Source organism: Myotis nattereri, assembly GCF_964212035.1.
Source record: "Myotis nattereri genome assembly, chromosome: 4".
NCBI classification, from domain to species: domain Eukaryota; kingdom Metazoa; phylum Chordata; class Mammalia; order Chiroptera; family Vespertilionidae; genus Myotis; species Myotis nattereri.
Window position 1 is genome coordinate 54,158,149 of NC_138079.1, and position 18,202 is coordinate 54,176,350.

General features: G+C 41.1%; 1 protein-coding gene across 1 annotated transcript in view; it reads left to right on the forward strand.

The window, feature by feature from the left end:
* FAM81B (family with sequence similarity 81 member B) overlaps nt 1-18,202 on the forward strand; it is a gene marked incomplete at its 5' end in the record, with an annotated part of 84,715 nt that overhangs the window by 6,283 nt on the left and 60,230 nt on the right. Inside the window, 2 exon segments of the mRNA XM_081090255.1 lie at nt 758-949; nt 3,532-3,727. Coding sequence (XP_080946381.1) covers nt 758-949; nt 3,532-3,727 — 388 coding nt within the window.

The window sequence follows — 18,202 nt, forward strand, 5'->3', positions numbered from 1 at the left end:
AGTCAAACTGCTATAAATAAATACAAGCCGCCTTTCTACTCTGTGGCTTGGTAATTTGCATCTATGCATTTCTATGTTTGGGAATCTGAGTAACAGGACAGATAAATCCATATTGACATCTGATGAGGCATGTGATCTTCTAAACACTTACAGGGGCAGTGCACTCTTTCATAATTTTGAAATAGAAATTATAAAAACAATACATAAGAATCAATACTGACCAGGATAAAGAACAGTGTTTAAAAAGTCTTTTGAATCCAACTTTCTAAACTATTGGTGACTAACAAGAGGTAAACATCATTTCAAATACTTTTCTATACATAACATACAAATGTAAGAATAGATAGCTACATAGATACATGGAAATATTCATTCTTTCTTTTAAAAGCAAGAATAAAATTTAACGTAGTATCAAACATCTCCAAGCTTCCTTTAAGCACCAAGTACTTTACCCACCATTCTATTTATTTGTGAAAATTTGGGGCTCTGTTTGTCTCTGAGAACAAAATGACAATGAAATCCCCTTTCAGAGATTGCATGGGAGCAGTCAGGTGAGAAACCCAAGGTGGTTCCTGAAACTTCCACAGAGCACTGGCAGATCCTGGAGCAGCCAGAGACTGTGGGAAGCTGAGGGCTGAGAACGTGTGGAAATAGAGGAGGCCTGCAGGCCTGTTAGTTTGAACAAGAAGGAAGTACAAAGGTATTTGCTCTTTCACACTTGGCTTGCCCACTTTTGAGTTATGGTCTTGTTTGATAGATCCTTTTACGTATATTAAAGGTGAAATTTTGTCTTTGAATATCCATGACCCTATTTTGAACAGAAAACAACTCCCAGATACTCTAATAGGTTCTGGAGATACACAGCTGAATCCAAGACCAGCTGCACATTCACGATATTTCCCGTTCCCTGGAAGAAACAGCACACCATTGAAAAATGACAGTAACATAGGTAAGTGAAAGTCACTTAGAGGGGGCTCTTGGAACAAGAACAAAGGAAAGTGGCTTAGTCCAAGGCACTTCAGGCAGACGGAGTGGTGTGTGCAAAAGACATGGGAAGTGGCAACACATGAGTCATTTCTGGAATGGGAACTAGTCCCTCAGGCAGAGGAGGCTGCCTCATCAGCATCCCTGTCTGGGTTTGCCAACTCATGTTCACACCTACAGGCTGACATTGATTTCCTAAGTTGAGTAATAAGCAAGAGGAAATGTCTGTGAGGGTTTTACCCAGTACCAATCAAGTAACTGTGACATCCTGAAACCATCCTGGTGTTCAGGTTAAATGTGCTCCACTCCACAAAAAAGTCATCTCACTTTCTTTCTAATTCATCAAAGACTGGGTGTTTGCTACATGCAAGAGACTCTAGTCAACTGAAGCAACGCACTTTCTGGTCCCTGCCCCACCCTCAGACACAGGCCTCTCATTAATCTCTTCATTTGTCCTACTAAGAGCATCCAGAGGAATAATGTTTCAAATAAACTTATTTTTAAAATTTAAAAGGGGCTTTGAAGATATCCTTGAGTAATCTTCAGAACACTTACCTAATAATTTGGGGAAAGGAAAAAAAAAAAGACACAGGTTTTAGAAATTCCTTCCCCTAACCAGGATATTTTCTTTAGGTTGGCTTCTTCCAGACCACCAGCATTAGCTAGAACTTGTTAGAAACACAATTTCTCCAGCCCCATCCCAGCCCCACTGAATCAGAAACTTGTGGGCTGGGCCCAGTGGTCTAACAAGGCTCCAGGTGATTATAAGGCAGGCTCACGTTAGAGACCCATTGTACCAAAGTATTAAGAAAGGGCCTGGAAAAGCTCACAAACCCACAGATTTTCTCATACAAGACTGCCACTTACGTTACAAAAATGTTTATCATTTATATATATTCCTTGCGATAAATGTCCAAGCCTGTTAAAGTGACCGTATCTTATTTGAGGGAGTCATAGCAATAGGCTCCTCAGGGGTCATCCGTTGCCTCCAAACTTCTTTCATTGATGAGAAGACTGAGACCCAGAGAGGCCAGGGAACTTGTACAAGGTCGCAGCTGACCACAGAGGGCAAGGGCCAGTCTCCAGACTTTTTGACAGGAAAATCAAGGTCTACGCCACAAATATTAACGTAATTGCACAAATAAATTCAGTTCCTCCAGCAAAAAACAGGGACTCAAAGAAATGGACCGATAGTTCTATTATTTTAAACAGTTTATTTTCTTATTAGGAAAGTGATGTGTGTTCATTGTAGGAAATTTGGAATAAAATACATACAGAAGACAAAAATCAACTATAATTATACCAAGATAAGTGCCTTAACATTTTAGTGTGTGTGTGTGCATGCATGTGTAACTGTGTATAGAGAGTACTCATGTAGAATATATGTGTGTGTAGAGAATGTATATAGAGAATTTTTATATATGGATTATGCAATACATATAATTTATATCTTTTTTCACTTAACATTTCTTCAGTAAACAAAATCACCATTTTAATGATTTATTTGTATTTCACCAGAATCTATTTTTTAAATCTTCTTACTGTTTCATATTGGCGTGTTTTTTCCAATGTTTTGCTCTTGTAAATAGGAAAGAGGGTAAAATGTGAAGTTTCAGGAAATGTGCATTATATAAGCAGGCCAGCATGCAGTACCAAAGAAGGGACCCTTGGCAGCTGGAGAACTGAAAGACTGGACCCCTAGGAGATACTAAGATGGGGAGAAGGAAATCCCCAAGACCAACCAACCATTCACAGTTTTCCTGGGCATGTCCTGTGTATGAATGTGACAATCCCATAAATAGCACATAGGTTCCCCAACTCCCCTCTGTCTCATTACCCTTAGACAGAAGCTATTTTTCCAGAATACTTGAGTCAAGTGATAAGAAACCTCTTCAGTGTTTCATTTATCTTGAAATAGACAATTCAGTCAAGATAAGTCTTCAGAATTCTTGAAAAATAGTACACATTTTTCCTCCTAAATATTCTTAATCAATATCTATTGATAACTTTCATCTGGATAAAGCCTCCTCTTTTTTTAATTCAGTACAAAAAAAGTATTCTCAAATAATGATGGACAACCTACTTATATCATAAGAAAATAAGAGTATATTGCTTCTAGCCTAAAAGACTATGTCTAAGCTGCTCAGCTAAAGAGTTCTCTAGTTATAAAATATTTATAAAAGTAATTTTCCTATGTTTTGCCCTTTCAACAGGTTAGCAATTATAAAGATTATTGTTTTGTGTAGGAACTACATTTGTATTTTACTAATTCAGCCATTTTCCCAAGTAAATAGCAACCTTTTCCTCATGGGCCTTTTCCCAACATCATGTTTTTAATTCCATCCAAATTTTAGAAAGAACTTTTACACCTGTTTTAAGTAATAATGTTTTTAATTTTAAATACTATTCTGATCTTCAATTTTTATGTTTGCCTTTTTCACTCCTCTCTTGTTTGCAGCATTTCTAAAACACTCATGTAGAATATATATGTGTGTGTAGATTTAGATTAGTGCTTTTAGAATTTGGATTCTGAATGTCTGTTCAAAGAGAAGATGCACACAGATTCAGTCATGCAGAGCACCAAGCCTTCCTTTCTAAAAGACCAGACAGATATTCCGGTGTCAAACTTGAGTCTAGCAGAGAGACCAAGCCCCCCAGCAGTTGGTATTGATGCTGGTCCTGTATCTCTGGTTGGGGAGAGGGTCCCATGGTGGAAGTCCACTGATGAAGATGCCATTGATCCGTAAGAGAATTTCCAGAAAATTCCTTTCTGAGCTATTCACTGAGATTATTCTCAGAAACAAATTCTCTAAGGCAGTATTTCTGAAAGTATGTTCTATGGCTCGCTATTTCCCTGGGGTGATAATTCTTTCTCAATTTAAAATAAACTAAAATTAGGTGGTTATGTAACTTTTGAAAATAAAGTTAAGCAGTTTGACATGCTAAAGTACATGCTGAAGAGGGAGCTAAGGGAAATGGTGTTTCCTAACCATATTTGACTACAAAACTCTTCTTTCAAAGAAAAACTATTACATGTCCCAATGAAGAATTTTAAGCCACCAAGACAGCTTCAAAGGTAAATTGGCTCTTCTTCTATGTCCTACTCCACTCCCAATACCCCCGCCCCACTATTACTGCACCACTGCTTACTGGCAATTCTCCAGATTCCCTTTCCCTTAGCTGTGTATCCTGCCTGGATTTGCATCACCAGGCGCTAACCCTAGGCATTGCAAAGCCTTTTCTTAGTGAAAGAGTGTAATTGTTTTATTCTCTAAAAGGACCGGTAGCTGCTTCTAACATGCTCTGTGGCACCACTTTATCTCCTTATGTACTTCCTCCAGGTGACTTTCCCATGCACACACATGTCTTGGCTGAAATCAGTGGAATTTTTCCTCTCTTAATTTGACGGTCTCATCCATGTCCATGTTTCAATAGTGATGGCTTCTTTCAGCAGGAGCTATGAAATGTGTTTTGCTTCCTGTCAGGAGAAAGAGTGAAGTTGGACAACAGCCAGCTTCACTCCATGTCAGAGGTGGGGGTATAAAAAACTTCATAGCCAAGCCTTTACTACTACCCCCCACATCTCATATTTCTAATCCCCTCATCTCTGTCCCCTGAACCAAAGCACAGGCCTGTTGGCTTCCTGCTACCTAAGTGTGGTCTGAAACCTCAACAGCATGGCTTTGTCCTTTCTTTGGATCAAGGAATCTAGAAACTCAAATTGAAATGAGGAAAAGTAAATCTCCTACGTGAACCATGCTGTCACACTTGCCCCCATTGCTCCTCCTTTGACCTGACCTGGCCAGTAATTCTGCCGAGAGAGCACCTGTCTGTAAGGCCTGAACCACCAGCCCCACATCACATTCCACAGGACTCTAGGGTGACCAACCTCTGAGGGGTTTCCCAAGACTTGGGACTCTCCATACAAAAAGCCGAGAAAAGCCCTGGACAAACTGGAATTGGCCACTCTGTTCTTAAACCAACCACCTTTGACAGGGTCTTTCCTAGTAAAAGTACAAAATTAGGGCAGAATTCTTTTCATGAGATTCCTACTTGAAATTCTTGCTTCCAGGGAGCTAGGAACCAGCTGGAGCCAGGCCAAGACCGTAACTCAGTGCGGAGTCTGGCTCCTCGCCTCCTTTACATCTCCCTTTCAGCACCTCTAAACTCCCCGCCCCCGAAACCTCTTCTTTCCATCCCTATGTCCTTTACATATTGGTCACAGAATGCCCCATCTTAGTTTATTCTTCCTGTGTCATGTCATAAACATGTCACTCTAATCAGAAGAGTCAGCTAGAGACTCTCCTTGGAGTGCGACACATAGAGTCTGTGCAGTAAGATGTCCCTTGGGGTCAGCTGGCACTTCCATCTCCTTGCAGTAAAGCTGATGCTCTTTCTTCCTAGCTGTCATTTGTGACCAGTGGGGCTTATTAACTCTCCTGTTCTGGTACAGTTCCTCCCAGAACTGCCTGGCTGACTCACTGCTTCCTGAATCCATCCTTCCTCATGTATACAGAGAGAAATACGTATGTTCTATGGACAGGTGCATACTGAATGGAGAATACTGAATAGAGAACACTGAATGCATATGTGTCAATTTCTCTCTACCCATTTCTTTCTCTCTTACAGCAAGTGCCTAACAGAGAATCATACTGCAAAAGTATGATTCCAATAGGACAAGCCACAGCTATTCAGTAAATGAGAAAACAAATCTTAAAGGTTAATGAAAGTTTCGGTAGGGAAAATGGATCTGGGCTCAAATACCCAGGACTGCTTCCCGTTGGGAGGTGAAAATTTAAGCTTTCTAATGTTCAAATGGTCTGTAATTAAGTTGTACTTGAAATGGCAAGGTTTTACCTATGTTCTCAGCCCAATAATACTTTTGTTACTAGGAACATTTCATTCCGGAAGCTTTAAAAACCTGAATCATTATAAAAGGTACATGAAAAATGATTAAGTTTGCACTTTGGGGAAATTAATCCACATCTCTTAAACACCACAAGTCCATGAGTAACTATGAGTAATTCTGAAATGAATTTTCTACTGCAGAGAGAGAAGTTAATTGAAGTTTATCCAAGACTACATTTATCATGCTTTATCAGTATATGAAAAAAATCTGTGAATATATAAAAATAAATTTGGAATTGAGACCTAAAAGTATTGCTAAGATGAGGTAATTTTTTATACTTTCTAATGTACAACTAACCATTCATAAAAGATATTTAAAACATTAAAAACTAGTCCACATCAAGTGATTCAATGCCTATATCACAAGTAAAGTCAGTGGGCTGTTTTATACCTTGACTCGCTTAACCAAAGCTTTTAAAACTAAATATGCCATTTACTTATTTGTACACCTAAGATCTAAACAGTATGATCTACATATATGGTAATAATACACTTTTTATTATATCAATTAGGATGTTTCTATTGCAAGTGACAGACAATCCTATTCCAACTGATCGTACAATAAAGGAAATGCACTGTTTCATAAAACTTGAAAGTCTAAAATAGAGAAGTTTCCGGACGTTATCTGACTTAGTACACAGTGAAGCCACCGAGGCTCTAACATTGTTTTCATTGTCTGCTCCGCTTTTCCAGGTTTTGCTTTATTGTAAGACTGGAGTCATTACCCCACAAAGGTTTTTTACAAAAAGGAGGAAAAGAAAAAGAAAAAAAAACACACAAAAAGGTGGATGCGGCTTCCTTCCTCATGCTCCTCTCTTGTGTCCAGCACCTACATCCATGTGCTTGGATCTCTGCCTCACCACATCAACCAGGCACAAAACCATGACTGTTCACTGGTTTCCAAAACAGACAGACAGAAATACCATTCTCTCCAAGTAATTAATGAATCTAGAAACCAAGATGTGAAGTCAAAGGTGGGGTCACCTCAAGCCCTAACGGGTCGATGCCTGGATGCTCTCTCCTCAATCTTTAGCACACATTCCAGCTGTTCTCTTCACTCTGAGGAGCAAATGAGTCCTCCCCAGCTTCCAGTAGAGTGGCTTTCCCCACCATCCTCTCAGAATCCAGGTCACTACCAAGCACACTCCCCAGTGGTTCATGAAGGCATTGCCCTTTAAAAAATGACTGGCTCCATCTGGAGGCACACCCACCACACTAGTCATCTAGGGGAAGGGCCCCTGCAGGGACCGCGACCTGGAGAGGCACAATATCATGCCCCAAGCTCCTGCTGTGTGTCAGCAGGTTCTAGGCCCTTCAGCCAGAGCATGCTGCCCAGAGAGATGGGAAAGAACAAACTCGAATTGGATATTTGGATGACTTTTGACAGTATTCATCATTTGGTCAGTACTATTATCCTATATAATAAAAGGCTAATATGCAAATAGACCGAACGGTGGAACAACCGAACGACCAGTCACTATGACGTGCGCTGACCACCGGGGAAGGGTGTGCGGAACATGGCGGGCATAGCCATGATGGGATGGTGGAGCAGGTGAGTGGGAGTGCCAGACCAAAGCAGGGCACCAGTCGCTGTCATCGGGACAAGCCTTTGGTGGTTACTGAAAATTCTTTGCTCCCATGTGCTGTGGTCCTGTCCGGTACTCGCACCTGCTGCCAGCACCAGCCCCGCTCCCACCCACTGCTGATCCCCGGCACCAGTCCCAATTGCTTGGCGCTATCAGTGGTTGCAAGCTACGGCTGCCAGCCCTGATCATCCCTGAGGGCTTCTCTACCTCCCCCTGCTCCTGAGGGTGATCGGGGCAGCAGCCACCACTTGCACCCACTGACAGCGCCAGCCCCACTCACACTGCTTCTGGTGCCAGCCCTAATGGCTCCACATTGTCAGCATGTGGGAGTGGCAGCAGCAGGAGCGGGACTGCCAGCAGATAGGGGACCAGGGGCCATGGCAGGAATGGCCAGGTGGGGGCACAGAGGATGGGCCGAGACCCGCCCCTGTGCCTACCGCAGCCTCAGGGCCCACAGCTCCTTTCAAGGTGCACAAATTTGTGCACTGGGTCCCCAGTTATACTAGTATATATTTAAGTGTTACAATGTAAATATCTTTTATTATCTTTCACTCAATTTGGACAAATTGAAACTCTGCATTATTGAATAATTTTATTTTGTTACCTAAACATCTTTTTTTTTATTTATTATTTATTACTTAAGCATACTAGGTTTATAAGAAATTATCCAGTGGAATGCCCAAGGATTTTGTTGAAGAGATTTAAAAATAAATAAGTAAATATATATGTATACATGTACCAGACATACATACACAAATCAATTCTTCTTACTTTCTTCAAAATAGTTGAAGTATTTTCTCATAAGTATCTTCAATAGCCCCCTTTAATTTTACTTACTTGCTAAATTATCTAAACTCTTGAGCTTTTTAAAAAGAACTTACCAAAAATATTAGCAAAAACTTCAACCAGCCAAAACCGGTTTGGCTCAGTGGATAGAGCATCGCCCTGAGGACTGAAGGGTCCCAGGTTCGATTCCGGTCAAGGGCATGTACCTGGGTTGCGGGCACATCCCAGTGGGAGATGTGCAGGAGGCAGCTGATCGATGTTTCTAACTCTCTATCTCTCTCCTTTCCTCTCTGTAAAAAATCAATAAAATATATTAAAAAAAGAAAAAAAAAAACTTCAACTAACCCCCATATTCCAGATTCTACTAAATACATTTAAGTTAGTCAAGATTTACTCAGTGTTATTTACATAAATTTACTTATTCTATGTTAAACACCCAATATTAGATTACATTTTTGCATTGTTTCTCAAAACTGACATTTTAAAACTGAACTTACAAATAATAAAAATTAATTATGAAACATGGTTGAGAGGTGACTAGAGACATTTGATAGGTAGCTGGCTTTCCACATTCCCCCAGGTGCTCCCACATACCTTACAACTCCCAGCCCAGCTCCCCTTCAGACCACTGGCGGCCACACTCTTCCCCTGCCTTCTGCACTTCCCAGGCCCACAGGATCTCCTTTCCAGTGAACACTGCTCTGCTCCTTAGCTTTGCCTGAAGCCAGAATGAGTGGACCCTCTGTGTGATTTAGCAACAATGAAGAATACAGGGAACCACATCTCTGTTGCTTTTGACAAGAGCCAAGATGGAAGGCAGGGTCTCCCCGACAACATACAACTTCAAGAACAGTGTCCAGTATTAGACAAAATGTTGGGGAGTAGGGAAAATGAGATTGTTTCATCCATTTTATAGTCTAAATTTCACTGTTTCTGCTGGCCTGCATGGCTTAGTGGTTGAGCATCTACTTATGAACCAGGAGGTCACAGTTTGATTCCTGGTCAGGGAACATGCCTGGGTTTCAGGCTCAATCCCCAGTGTAGGGCATGCAGGAGGCAGCCAATCAATGATTCTCTCTCATCATTGATGTTTCTCTCTCCCTCTCCCTCTCCCTTCCTCTCTCAGAAATCAATAAAAATACTAAAAAATAAAAAATAAAAATTTCACTGTTTCTAACAGAGCACTTTAGAGTGAGATGCATTATAAAGCCATTCCTTGAAAAATAGTATATTTTTCACCATGATTAAATAGAATAAAAAGCATAATTAAGTTTAGGTAAAACTGCCTTAAGAGATACTGTAGCAACCAGTTTGAGAGATGCTTGGCTCAGAAATCATTGTATTTGTTTTATTAACTACTACCTATTTCTCTGCTGATCTATGCTTATATAGTCATGAGAGAGAGAGAGAAGATAGAAATATTAAGACATGCCGAAACCGGTTTGGCTCAGTGGATAGAGCGTCAGCCTGCGGACTGAAGGGTCCCAGGTTCGATTCCGGTCAGGGGTGTGTGCCTGGGTTGCGGGCACATCCCCAGTGGGAGATGTGCGGGGGGGCGGCTGATCGATGTTTCTCTCTCATCGATGTTTCTGACTCTCTATCTCTCTCCCTTCCTCTCTGTGAAAAGTCAGTGGAATATATTTAAAAAAATAAAATAAAAATAAAAAAAGAAATATTAAGACAAAGAATTGGATTCTGTCTCCATGACACCAAAACAAGGACTGCCTCCTTCTACATCAGCAGTTCTCAACCTGTGGGTCGCGACCCCTTTGGCGGTCCAATGACCCTTTCACAGGGTCGCCTAAGACCATCCTGCATATCAGATATTTACATTACGATTCATAACAGTAGCAACATTACAGTTATGAAGTAGCAACGAAAATAAATTTATGGTTGGGTCACAACGTGAGGAACTGTATTTAAAGGGCCAGAAGGTTGAGAACCACTGTTCTACATCTTTCGCCACCACTTGGGAGCTGCTCGTAGAAGAGGAAAGAGCTGAGTGGCTTCTGCGGCACCATGTAGGCGTGATGCAAGCAGCGCTGATGTCACTTGTTTGAGTGACACCCTTACACCTGCGGAGCCACCTTTGCTTCTCCATCACTTTTCAGCCCTTAAACAGTCCCATGGAAAAAACATCATTTAAAATCCACATGTCAATCCAGATGGGGGAGGGGTGCAGACTATAGTGAGAAATCACAATGTCTTCACAGCAAATTCTAAAAACCCGGAGTTTAAGTGAATTTTTTTGGGTAGAGTTTACCTGCCACAAAATACACCCATTTTAAGTATATAATTCAATAGGATTTGACTACACAAACCTCTGTAATCACCATTACAGTCAAAATACAAAATATTTCTATCACTCCAGAAAGTTCCCTGTGCCCTTCCATGTAAATGCCCACAGGAAGATATTTTTTAAGTCATAGAACATTTATTTGAACATTTTTAAATTGAAGAAGCAATGAATCTGGTTACTTGCCAGAAACATTTAGATCTTCAATTCTTAACCTAAAATTGGATAACACTTCTCTGAGTACAGTTTTCACACAGACCAGCTACTAATAAGGAGCCGTTGCCACGGAGCTTGCAAACCTGGCTACAGTTGAAGTGTAACCTTCACCCAAAAATCTGAGTGGAAAAGGGTGTTTAAACCTCTGACATATTCTGAAGTTATAAAGGTCTCCTACTAAGGCTACATGGTAGGTAGTTAACATGGGTGAAGGGCTAGCGGGAGGAAGAAGCAAAAATGGAAAGGAAAAAAAAAGACTCAGTTAAAAATGTGATATCCCATTTATGCACTTATGTAAAATGATACATGTATATATGTGTAAATTGAGTTTAAAAATGTAAAACATAAGCCCTAGCGGGTTTGGCTCAGTGGATAGAACATCAGCCCGTGGACTGAAGGGTCTGGGTTCAATTCTGGTCAAGGGGACCTACCACGGTTTCAAGTTTGATCCCCGGCCCTAGTCAAAGAGTGTATGGGAGGCAACCAATCAATGTGTCTCTCTCACATAGATGTTTCTCTCTCTGTCTCTCCCCCTCACTTCTACTCTCTCTAAAAATCAATGAGAAAATATCCTAGGGTGAGGATTAACAAAAATAAATAAAATGTAAAAAATAATTACAGAGACACCTCATCTCGTACAAAAATGTTTAAAGTCTCCAAGTGAATCCCCTTCAAAACATTTCTTGTTTCATGTCTCATCAAATAATTTTCCCTCCCATCTTAAAAAATAAAAGCAAACTAAAATCTAAAGCAGATTATTGACTGATGGAAATTGAGTTTGAGATTTGAAGTGAAAAGTGCTTTGTCAGCCTGAAGCTGAACATTTTGCTCCAGGAGTGCTTTGCCGCCTACTTATCCATTGATCAATAATAGATCAGACAAGAACTTCCCCTGCCACTACTTTCTAAGAGGAGCGGAGGTTCCGGCAAGTAAGGAACCCAACCAAGATTCCCTTCCTAAACCCATGTCCATCTGTCGGGTGGAATCTGTGAAACATTCTGGAATTAGCAGGCACGTTCAGCCTGCTTACTTCAAAGCAGCTTGCAGCTAGCAAACGCTTATGAATTCCAGTATCATTTCTTTCAAAAAATGTAAGAAGTGGTACACAGCATTAGAACATGAAAATGTGGCTGAAGTTTAATCACAAATGGACATTGGTAAGGAAATCATGGTAAATTGGAAAGAAGAAAAAGTTATTCAGAATCCTACCTTCCCAAAATAATTAAAGTTTGATAAAAATCCTTTTGTAATGTTTCTTAACATATTTGAAATCAAACTGTATGTTACATTTTGCATCCCAGTTATCCACTTAATTACCCAAATTTTAAATAGGATAAATAATTATCAATAAACGTCATTATTAATGTTTATAATAATTAAATCATACAAAATAATACTCAGCATTTCCCTAGTGTTGAACAATTAAGACAATCACTTTTTGGTTATTTTAGCACTATGATAAACATGTTTGTATGTCTTCCTCTGTATTTTGGGATATTTCTCTAGAACATATTTCAATATGTGCAATTTTTGCATTTGGGTATAAAAATTTTATGTCTGTTGCTACATATTTTCAATTTACTTTGCAAAAATACAATAATTTTTAAGGCAACTTAGCAGTGTGTGTCAAGATGCTTACAAATATTCCTACTCTTTGACCCATTACTTTCTTAGAAAACAATCAGAGATATATAAAATTTTTGTGTACAAAAATATATAACATTTTGTGCACAATATTATATCATTATTTCCACTACTAAAATATTTGGCCACATTCTAAATGTCCAAAAATTAAAAAGCAATTAAATAATATTATGGTAGCCCTAGAATGTACATTTTACAACCATTAAAATCCTATTTTCAAAAAATACATAACAACAGGTGAAATGTCAAAATACAGCATATCATTAAGTTTAAATAAAAAGGTCAGTATGTAGAATTATATATATATATGATCTCATATATACATATATATGTATATGTTCATAAAAAAAGCTAAAAACACATTGTAATATGTACAATGATTATTTCAGTGATAATTTCAGAGGGGATGATTTTAAGTGTTTCTGCCTGTATGCTTTGTTATATATTTACATATTCAGTATATTAATCCTTTATGATATTTCTACAATATATATTTATGCACTTACGTAAAGTCACATACCTACGTACTAGTATATAAATGGAAATTGAATATAACATTTTAAACATAAAAGTAATTACAGAGAAACCCCAATTCATATAAAATAATTTTTCAGAGTTTATTTTTTGTGTCTTTATTTTGTTTTGGACAGAGAAGTTTATCACTTTACATGCATAATTTTTCATGTTACAAAAACAAAATCACCATGCTAAGAGTCCCTTTAACAAAGTGCCAATTAAAGGCTTTAGCAATAATGTGGAATCGGCGGCTCAAGATTCCAAATAGTTCAAATGGTTTATACAATGCAATTTTAGACACAAAAAGAAAAAAAATTCAATGGAGTTTTCCACAAGATTTTAATCATAGTTTTTGTTTTATTTTTAATATATTTTATTGATTTTTTTACAGAGAGGAAGGGAGAGGGATAGAGAGTTAGAAACAACGATCAGCTGCCTCCTGCACACTCGCTACTGGGGATGTGCCCGCAACCAAGACACATGCCCTTGACCGGAATCAAACCTGGGACCCTTCAGTCCGCAGGCCAAGGCTCTATCCACTGAGCCAAACCGGGTAGAGCAATCGTAGTTTTACATTATTGTCTTAAGGTTTAAAAAAGAGTTCCTCCACAAGGAAGCAGAAACAGCATTTACATGTCCGCCTGTGTTTACATTTCACCAGCCTCTTTGGGGGCTTTGTTCTAACCCATCAGCACAACCACGGGACTCAAGGACCCAGCCACTCAGCTCTTGGCCACCTGCAGTGTAAATTCTAAAGTCCTTAGTTTGTCTAAACAAGACTCAAGCCCCTTTTGAGTCTGGCTTCTACTCACTTGAACAGCCTCATCTGATTATCAACCCTCCTGTTCCTGCCACTCTGCTCTACTTGCCATGAGGAGGGGCATTCACTGAGTGAAAACGAGCTTCCTCTATTCTATGGGGGACAATTCCCACAGAGTCATGGGACTCCCCTCAGGTCACCTCTTCCAAGAAGTCTTTTTCCTTTCGTCCTCCCTTTTCCTCCTCCGCTATAGGCTGCCGCCTGCTCTCCTCTGGACTGCCACAGAGTCTTTGCTTTCTCTAAACTGCTTTTATCACACTTCATCATGAAAGCCCGCATGCTTATTTTAATTCCCTTGTAGAATGTCAGAGAAGGCAGAGGCTTTTTCCTGTTTTACTCATTGCTATATGCCCGGTGCCCAGAAAAGTACTTAGAAAGCAGCCAATAAAAGTTTGGAAGTGTGTAAGACTGACTGCCAGAATAAATGAGTGAGTGAGTGATTGTGTGAATTCAGCAGAGAACTTGAGCATCTAACACACAAGGTGCCTGGCCAGGGGGAGAAGTGATGCCAAGAGGAAGGGACAGAAGAGCATGACATTTTACAGAGACTTCAAACACAGGTAGCCTGGGAAGGGAGAAAGAGCACAGACTTCTGTCAGACACACTGCTGTGTGATTCTAAGACGGTTCCTCAACGGGTACTTGTAAACTGGGATACTCAGCTGCTTCGGTTATTGTGAGAATTACCTGAACCATAAATATACAAATACATGCACACAGTGCTCTGTGGATAGTAGGCATTCAGTAAATGCTTGACTTTTTTATCCCCTTGTGTTATAGTTTGGTCTGGTTATTTCTATACCTGTGTAAAGCTGATCACAAATTTCTAGGGAAAAAATGTACTGGACAAAATTATTTTTAACTAAATTATTTTTAATTTTTATTTTTAAAAGATAAACCATGCTAGAAGGGGAAAGGGAAGGTACCCAAACTCCTGCAAGGTCAGGCCTCCTGGCCAATAGATGTGGGTGTGTAGCACATGCTGAAGTAATGGGCCCCAGAGGGGGTTTCAGGGGTGAGTTTTGTATGGCACAGAATCTCACATATTTTAATGGTGAGACATAAAGTTATTCTCAGAGCAAGGAAAACCTTCTCTCTTATGGATTTCATTACCCTTTCTCTTGATGGGACAAACACATACAATATTAAATTCTGTCCTAGAGCCACTTGGCTAAATGTGTGGATGCCTAGGGCCAAAAATACATCCATTGATTTGGGGATTAAGATCTATTTATATGCTTTTCAAACAGATACTTCTGTTCACCTTGAAGCACTTGTGCTTGTGTTAGGCTGGATGGCTGGGGGCACTGGTCTTACTACGCACAAAAATAGACCGGCCTGTGCCTGGCGAGCTGACATGCTCAAGGATGAGGAAGGTAGGGTTTTTAGAGCAGCCTGCTGGATCCACAGGCTCACTCGCGGCCTCGCTGGCAGAGCAAGGAACCTCCCCTTCTTTTGCAGAGAAATGAGGGAAATAAGTCATGGGACGGGAACAGCTAAAATAAATATTCCTGCTGCCAGTAGCATAGAGACTCTATGAACTAATTTAACAAGCACAAGCTTTTATTGCCTCCACAGAATCTCATGGCTCTTCTATCTGGTGGCAACACGATCAATCTCTACTGGAATTGTCATTGTCTTTGAATTATTAGCTTACCTACCGTTGTATGGTATTATCTGGCAGGTGGAATTTTGTCAGTGTTGTTAGTTGTTGTATTTTGCTTATTTTGGACTTTGCCCATATGGATATGCATGACAGACTGTGTTCAAAGGTGGGTCCACCTTTCTACTGTGTATTTTTTCCTTCGGCATTTTATTTCATTGTAAATTATCAACGTTATTATATTTTAATGCATCGCTCTTCTTAATTTGGTTAGTCAATGTATTTGGCTGACATTAACCAAAGCCAGATAAAGAGCAGTGGGCGTGGGAGGCAGGAAACACGACACAGCTAAGGGAGGTGGGAATTCACCACAGTAGCTTGGCTACAATTAGGTGTCTGGGGACAGGCTGTTTGTTCAGAGGTGAGAGAGAGAGAAGTGGTAACAGGGAAGGAGAGAATGGAAACAGAGCCGGCTGACAGTGGGGGAGGAGGAGCAGCCAGGTATAAACACAAGGTAGGAATGGCTGCAAATTGCTGCTTGGCACCTTAGGAGAGACTGCCCATAGGCTGCGGTTTGGCTTTGGGGGAGGCGCAGATGGTAATTAGGAGAGAGGAGGTGGTTTGAAAGGAGAAAGCTCCTCCAGCACTGCTACCCTGTGGGAAAATTCACATCCGCATGGAATCTAAGACACTGAGACACGGCTGGATGGCTGGGTGCTGGATGGATGGGTGGGCAGACAGACAAACAGATGATTGTTTATAGGAAGACAGTAGCAATTTGAGGAACACCAAAGAGGACCCTGACCAAAATTACGTTTGCTGTGGGCCTTCAGGGATGCCACCCTTACAAATTCTTTCCTCTTCGTTGTTCAGTGTGTGGTCCTTTGATCTCTGGATCAAAATGAGCTTGTTTAGAAACTCGTGGGAGAGGGGACTAAGAATCTGCAGTTCAAGAAACTCTCCAGGTAAGTGTTAGACATACTGATGTTTGAAATGCCTGGACTACAGCAGCATCCTTTGTGGGTGTGAAGTCCATGACGACATCAGATCCTTTTTAATGGACCACTGGCTAAAAGTCAGACAGGAAGAGAGTAAGATAATAAATATTTTCTGGTGGAGAAAAGGGCCTTTCTAAGTGTCAGTGGAGGGTCCGAAGCAGTAAGAACGCCTGGAAGTATCCTCAGGGTTGTTATGGGGGGAGAGAAAAGTCAAATTACCCTGAGTGCCACCTGGGTGTTATGGACTAATATATTTTCCAAGGTTCAAATAAAGTGCCCACTCCTTCACAACTCATGTCACATTCGCCCATCTAACCCCAGAGAGAAGTCACCTGTGCTTCTGATGTGTAGAATTTTGTCTACACATCTTTATGGACTTCACCTACTCATTCATTTAACAAATGCTTATTGAGCACTTATCCTGTGCCAGGCACAGTTGTAGGCACTAGGGCAGAGCCATGAACAAAGTAGACAAAAAGGTCTGCCCTGTGGAGCTTAGATTCCAACAGGGGAAACATTTTGTAAGAAAAATAAATACATATTAAATAAATGCTAAGGGGGAAATACAGTAGGAAATAGTACTAGGAAGTGTGTGAATATAAAGGAAGCTGTAATTGTAGATAGCCCTGCAAGACCTCTTTGAGAAAGTGATGTTTAAATAAAGACCAGAAGGACTAACGGAAGTGAGCAGAGGGACTACCCAGAGAAAGTGCATTTAAGCAGAGGCAATAGCAAGATTAAAGGCCCTGAGGCAAGGCCTGCCAGTATCTCCCCAGTACCAAGGTGGCCTTTGCGGCTGGAGAACAGCAGGCAAGGGAGAGCCCTAGGAGATGAGGTCAGATGGCTCTGAGCGGACCCATTGCCTGGGCCTCAGAAAGCTTTTGTAGATTTTAGAAACACGTTATCCTTTATAAGAAAAGGCTAATATGCAAATTGACTAAACGGCAGAATGACCAGTCGCTATGATACGCACTGACCACCAGGGGGCAGACGCTCAATGCAGGAGCTTCCCCCTGGTGGTCAGTGTGCTCCCACAGGGGGAGCGCCGCTCAGCCAGAAGCCGGGCTTACGGCAGGCGAGCACAGCGGTATTGGCGGGAGCCTCTCCTGCCTCCACGGCAGCCCTAAGGATGTCCAACTGAAGGCCTAAGCCATCAGTCGGACATTCCTGAGGGCTCCGGGACAGCGAGAGGGTGCAGGCTGGGCTGAGGGATCCCCCTCACCCCCCCACCCCCGCTGAGTGCACAAATTTCATGCACCAGGCCTCTAGTCCTTTATAAGATGGAAATTGTTGAAGAATTTTGAGCTGGTGAGTTTTATTCACATTGACAACATCCCTGGTTATTTTGTTGAGAATAACTGATGGGGGGAAAGTTTGACAGAAGACTAGTTTTCAAAAGCTATTGCAATCATCCAAGGGAGAAACAATGGTGGCTTGGACCAGTGTGGCAGCAGAGAAGGTGGTGAGAGATGACCCACTCTGAATATATTTTGAAAGTCTGGCCAACAAGTAGTGTAAGAGAGCACAAGAGGCATGCGGAAGAACTCTAAGGTCTGGGGCCTGAGCGACTGGAGAAGGGCTGTTGTCATTTACTGCTGTGGGAAAGGCTGTATGGAGAACAGCTTTGGGGGAAAGGCTCAGAGGTAGAGTGAGCAGCTCTGCTGGTTTGCCTGGGGCTGAGGGTTCCCAGCACACAGGACTTCTGAGAAAGCGTGAAGCTGACTGAGATGACAGACCACCTGCTCAGAGGTCAGGGAGATGAAGGAGAAACCGGTGAAAAGGAACAGCAGAGCCACAGGAGACATGTTGCCCTGGGAGCCAAGTGAATAACAAGTTTCAAGCAGAA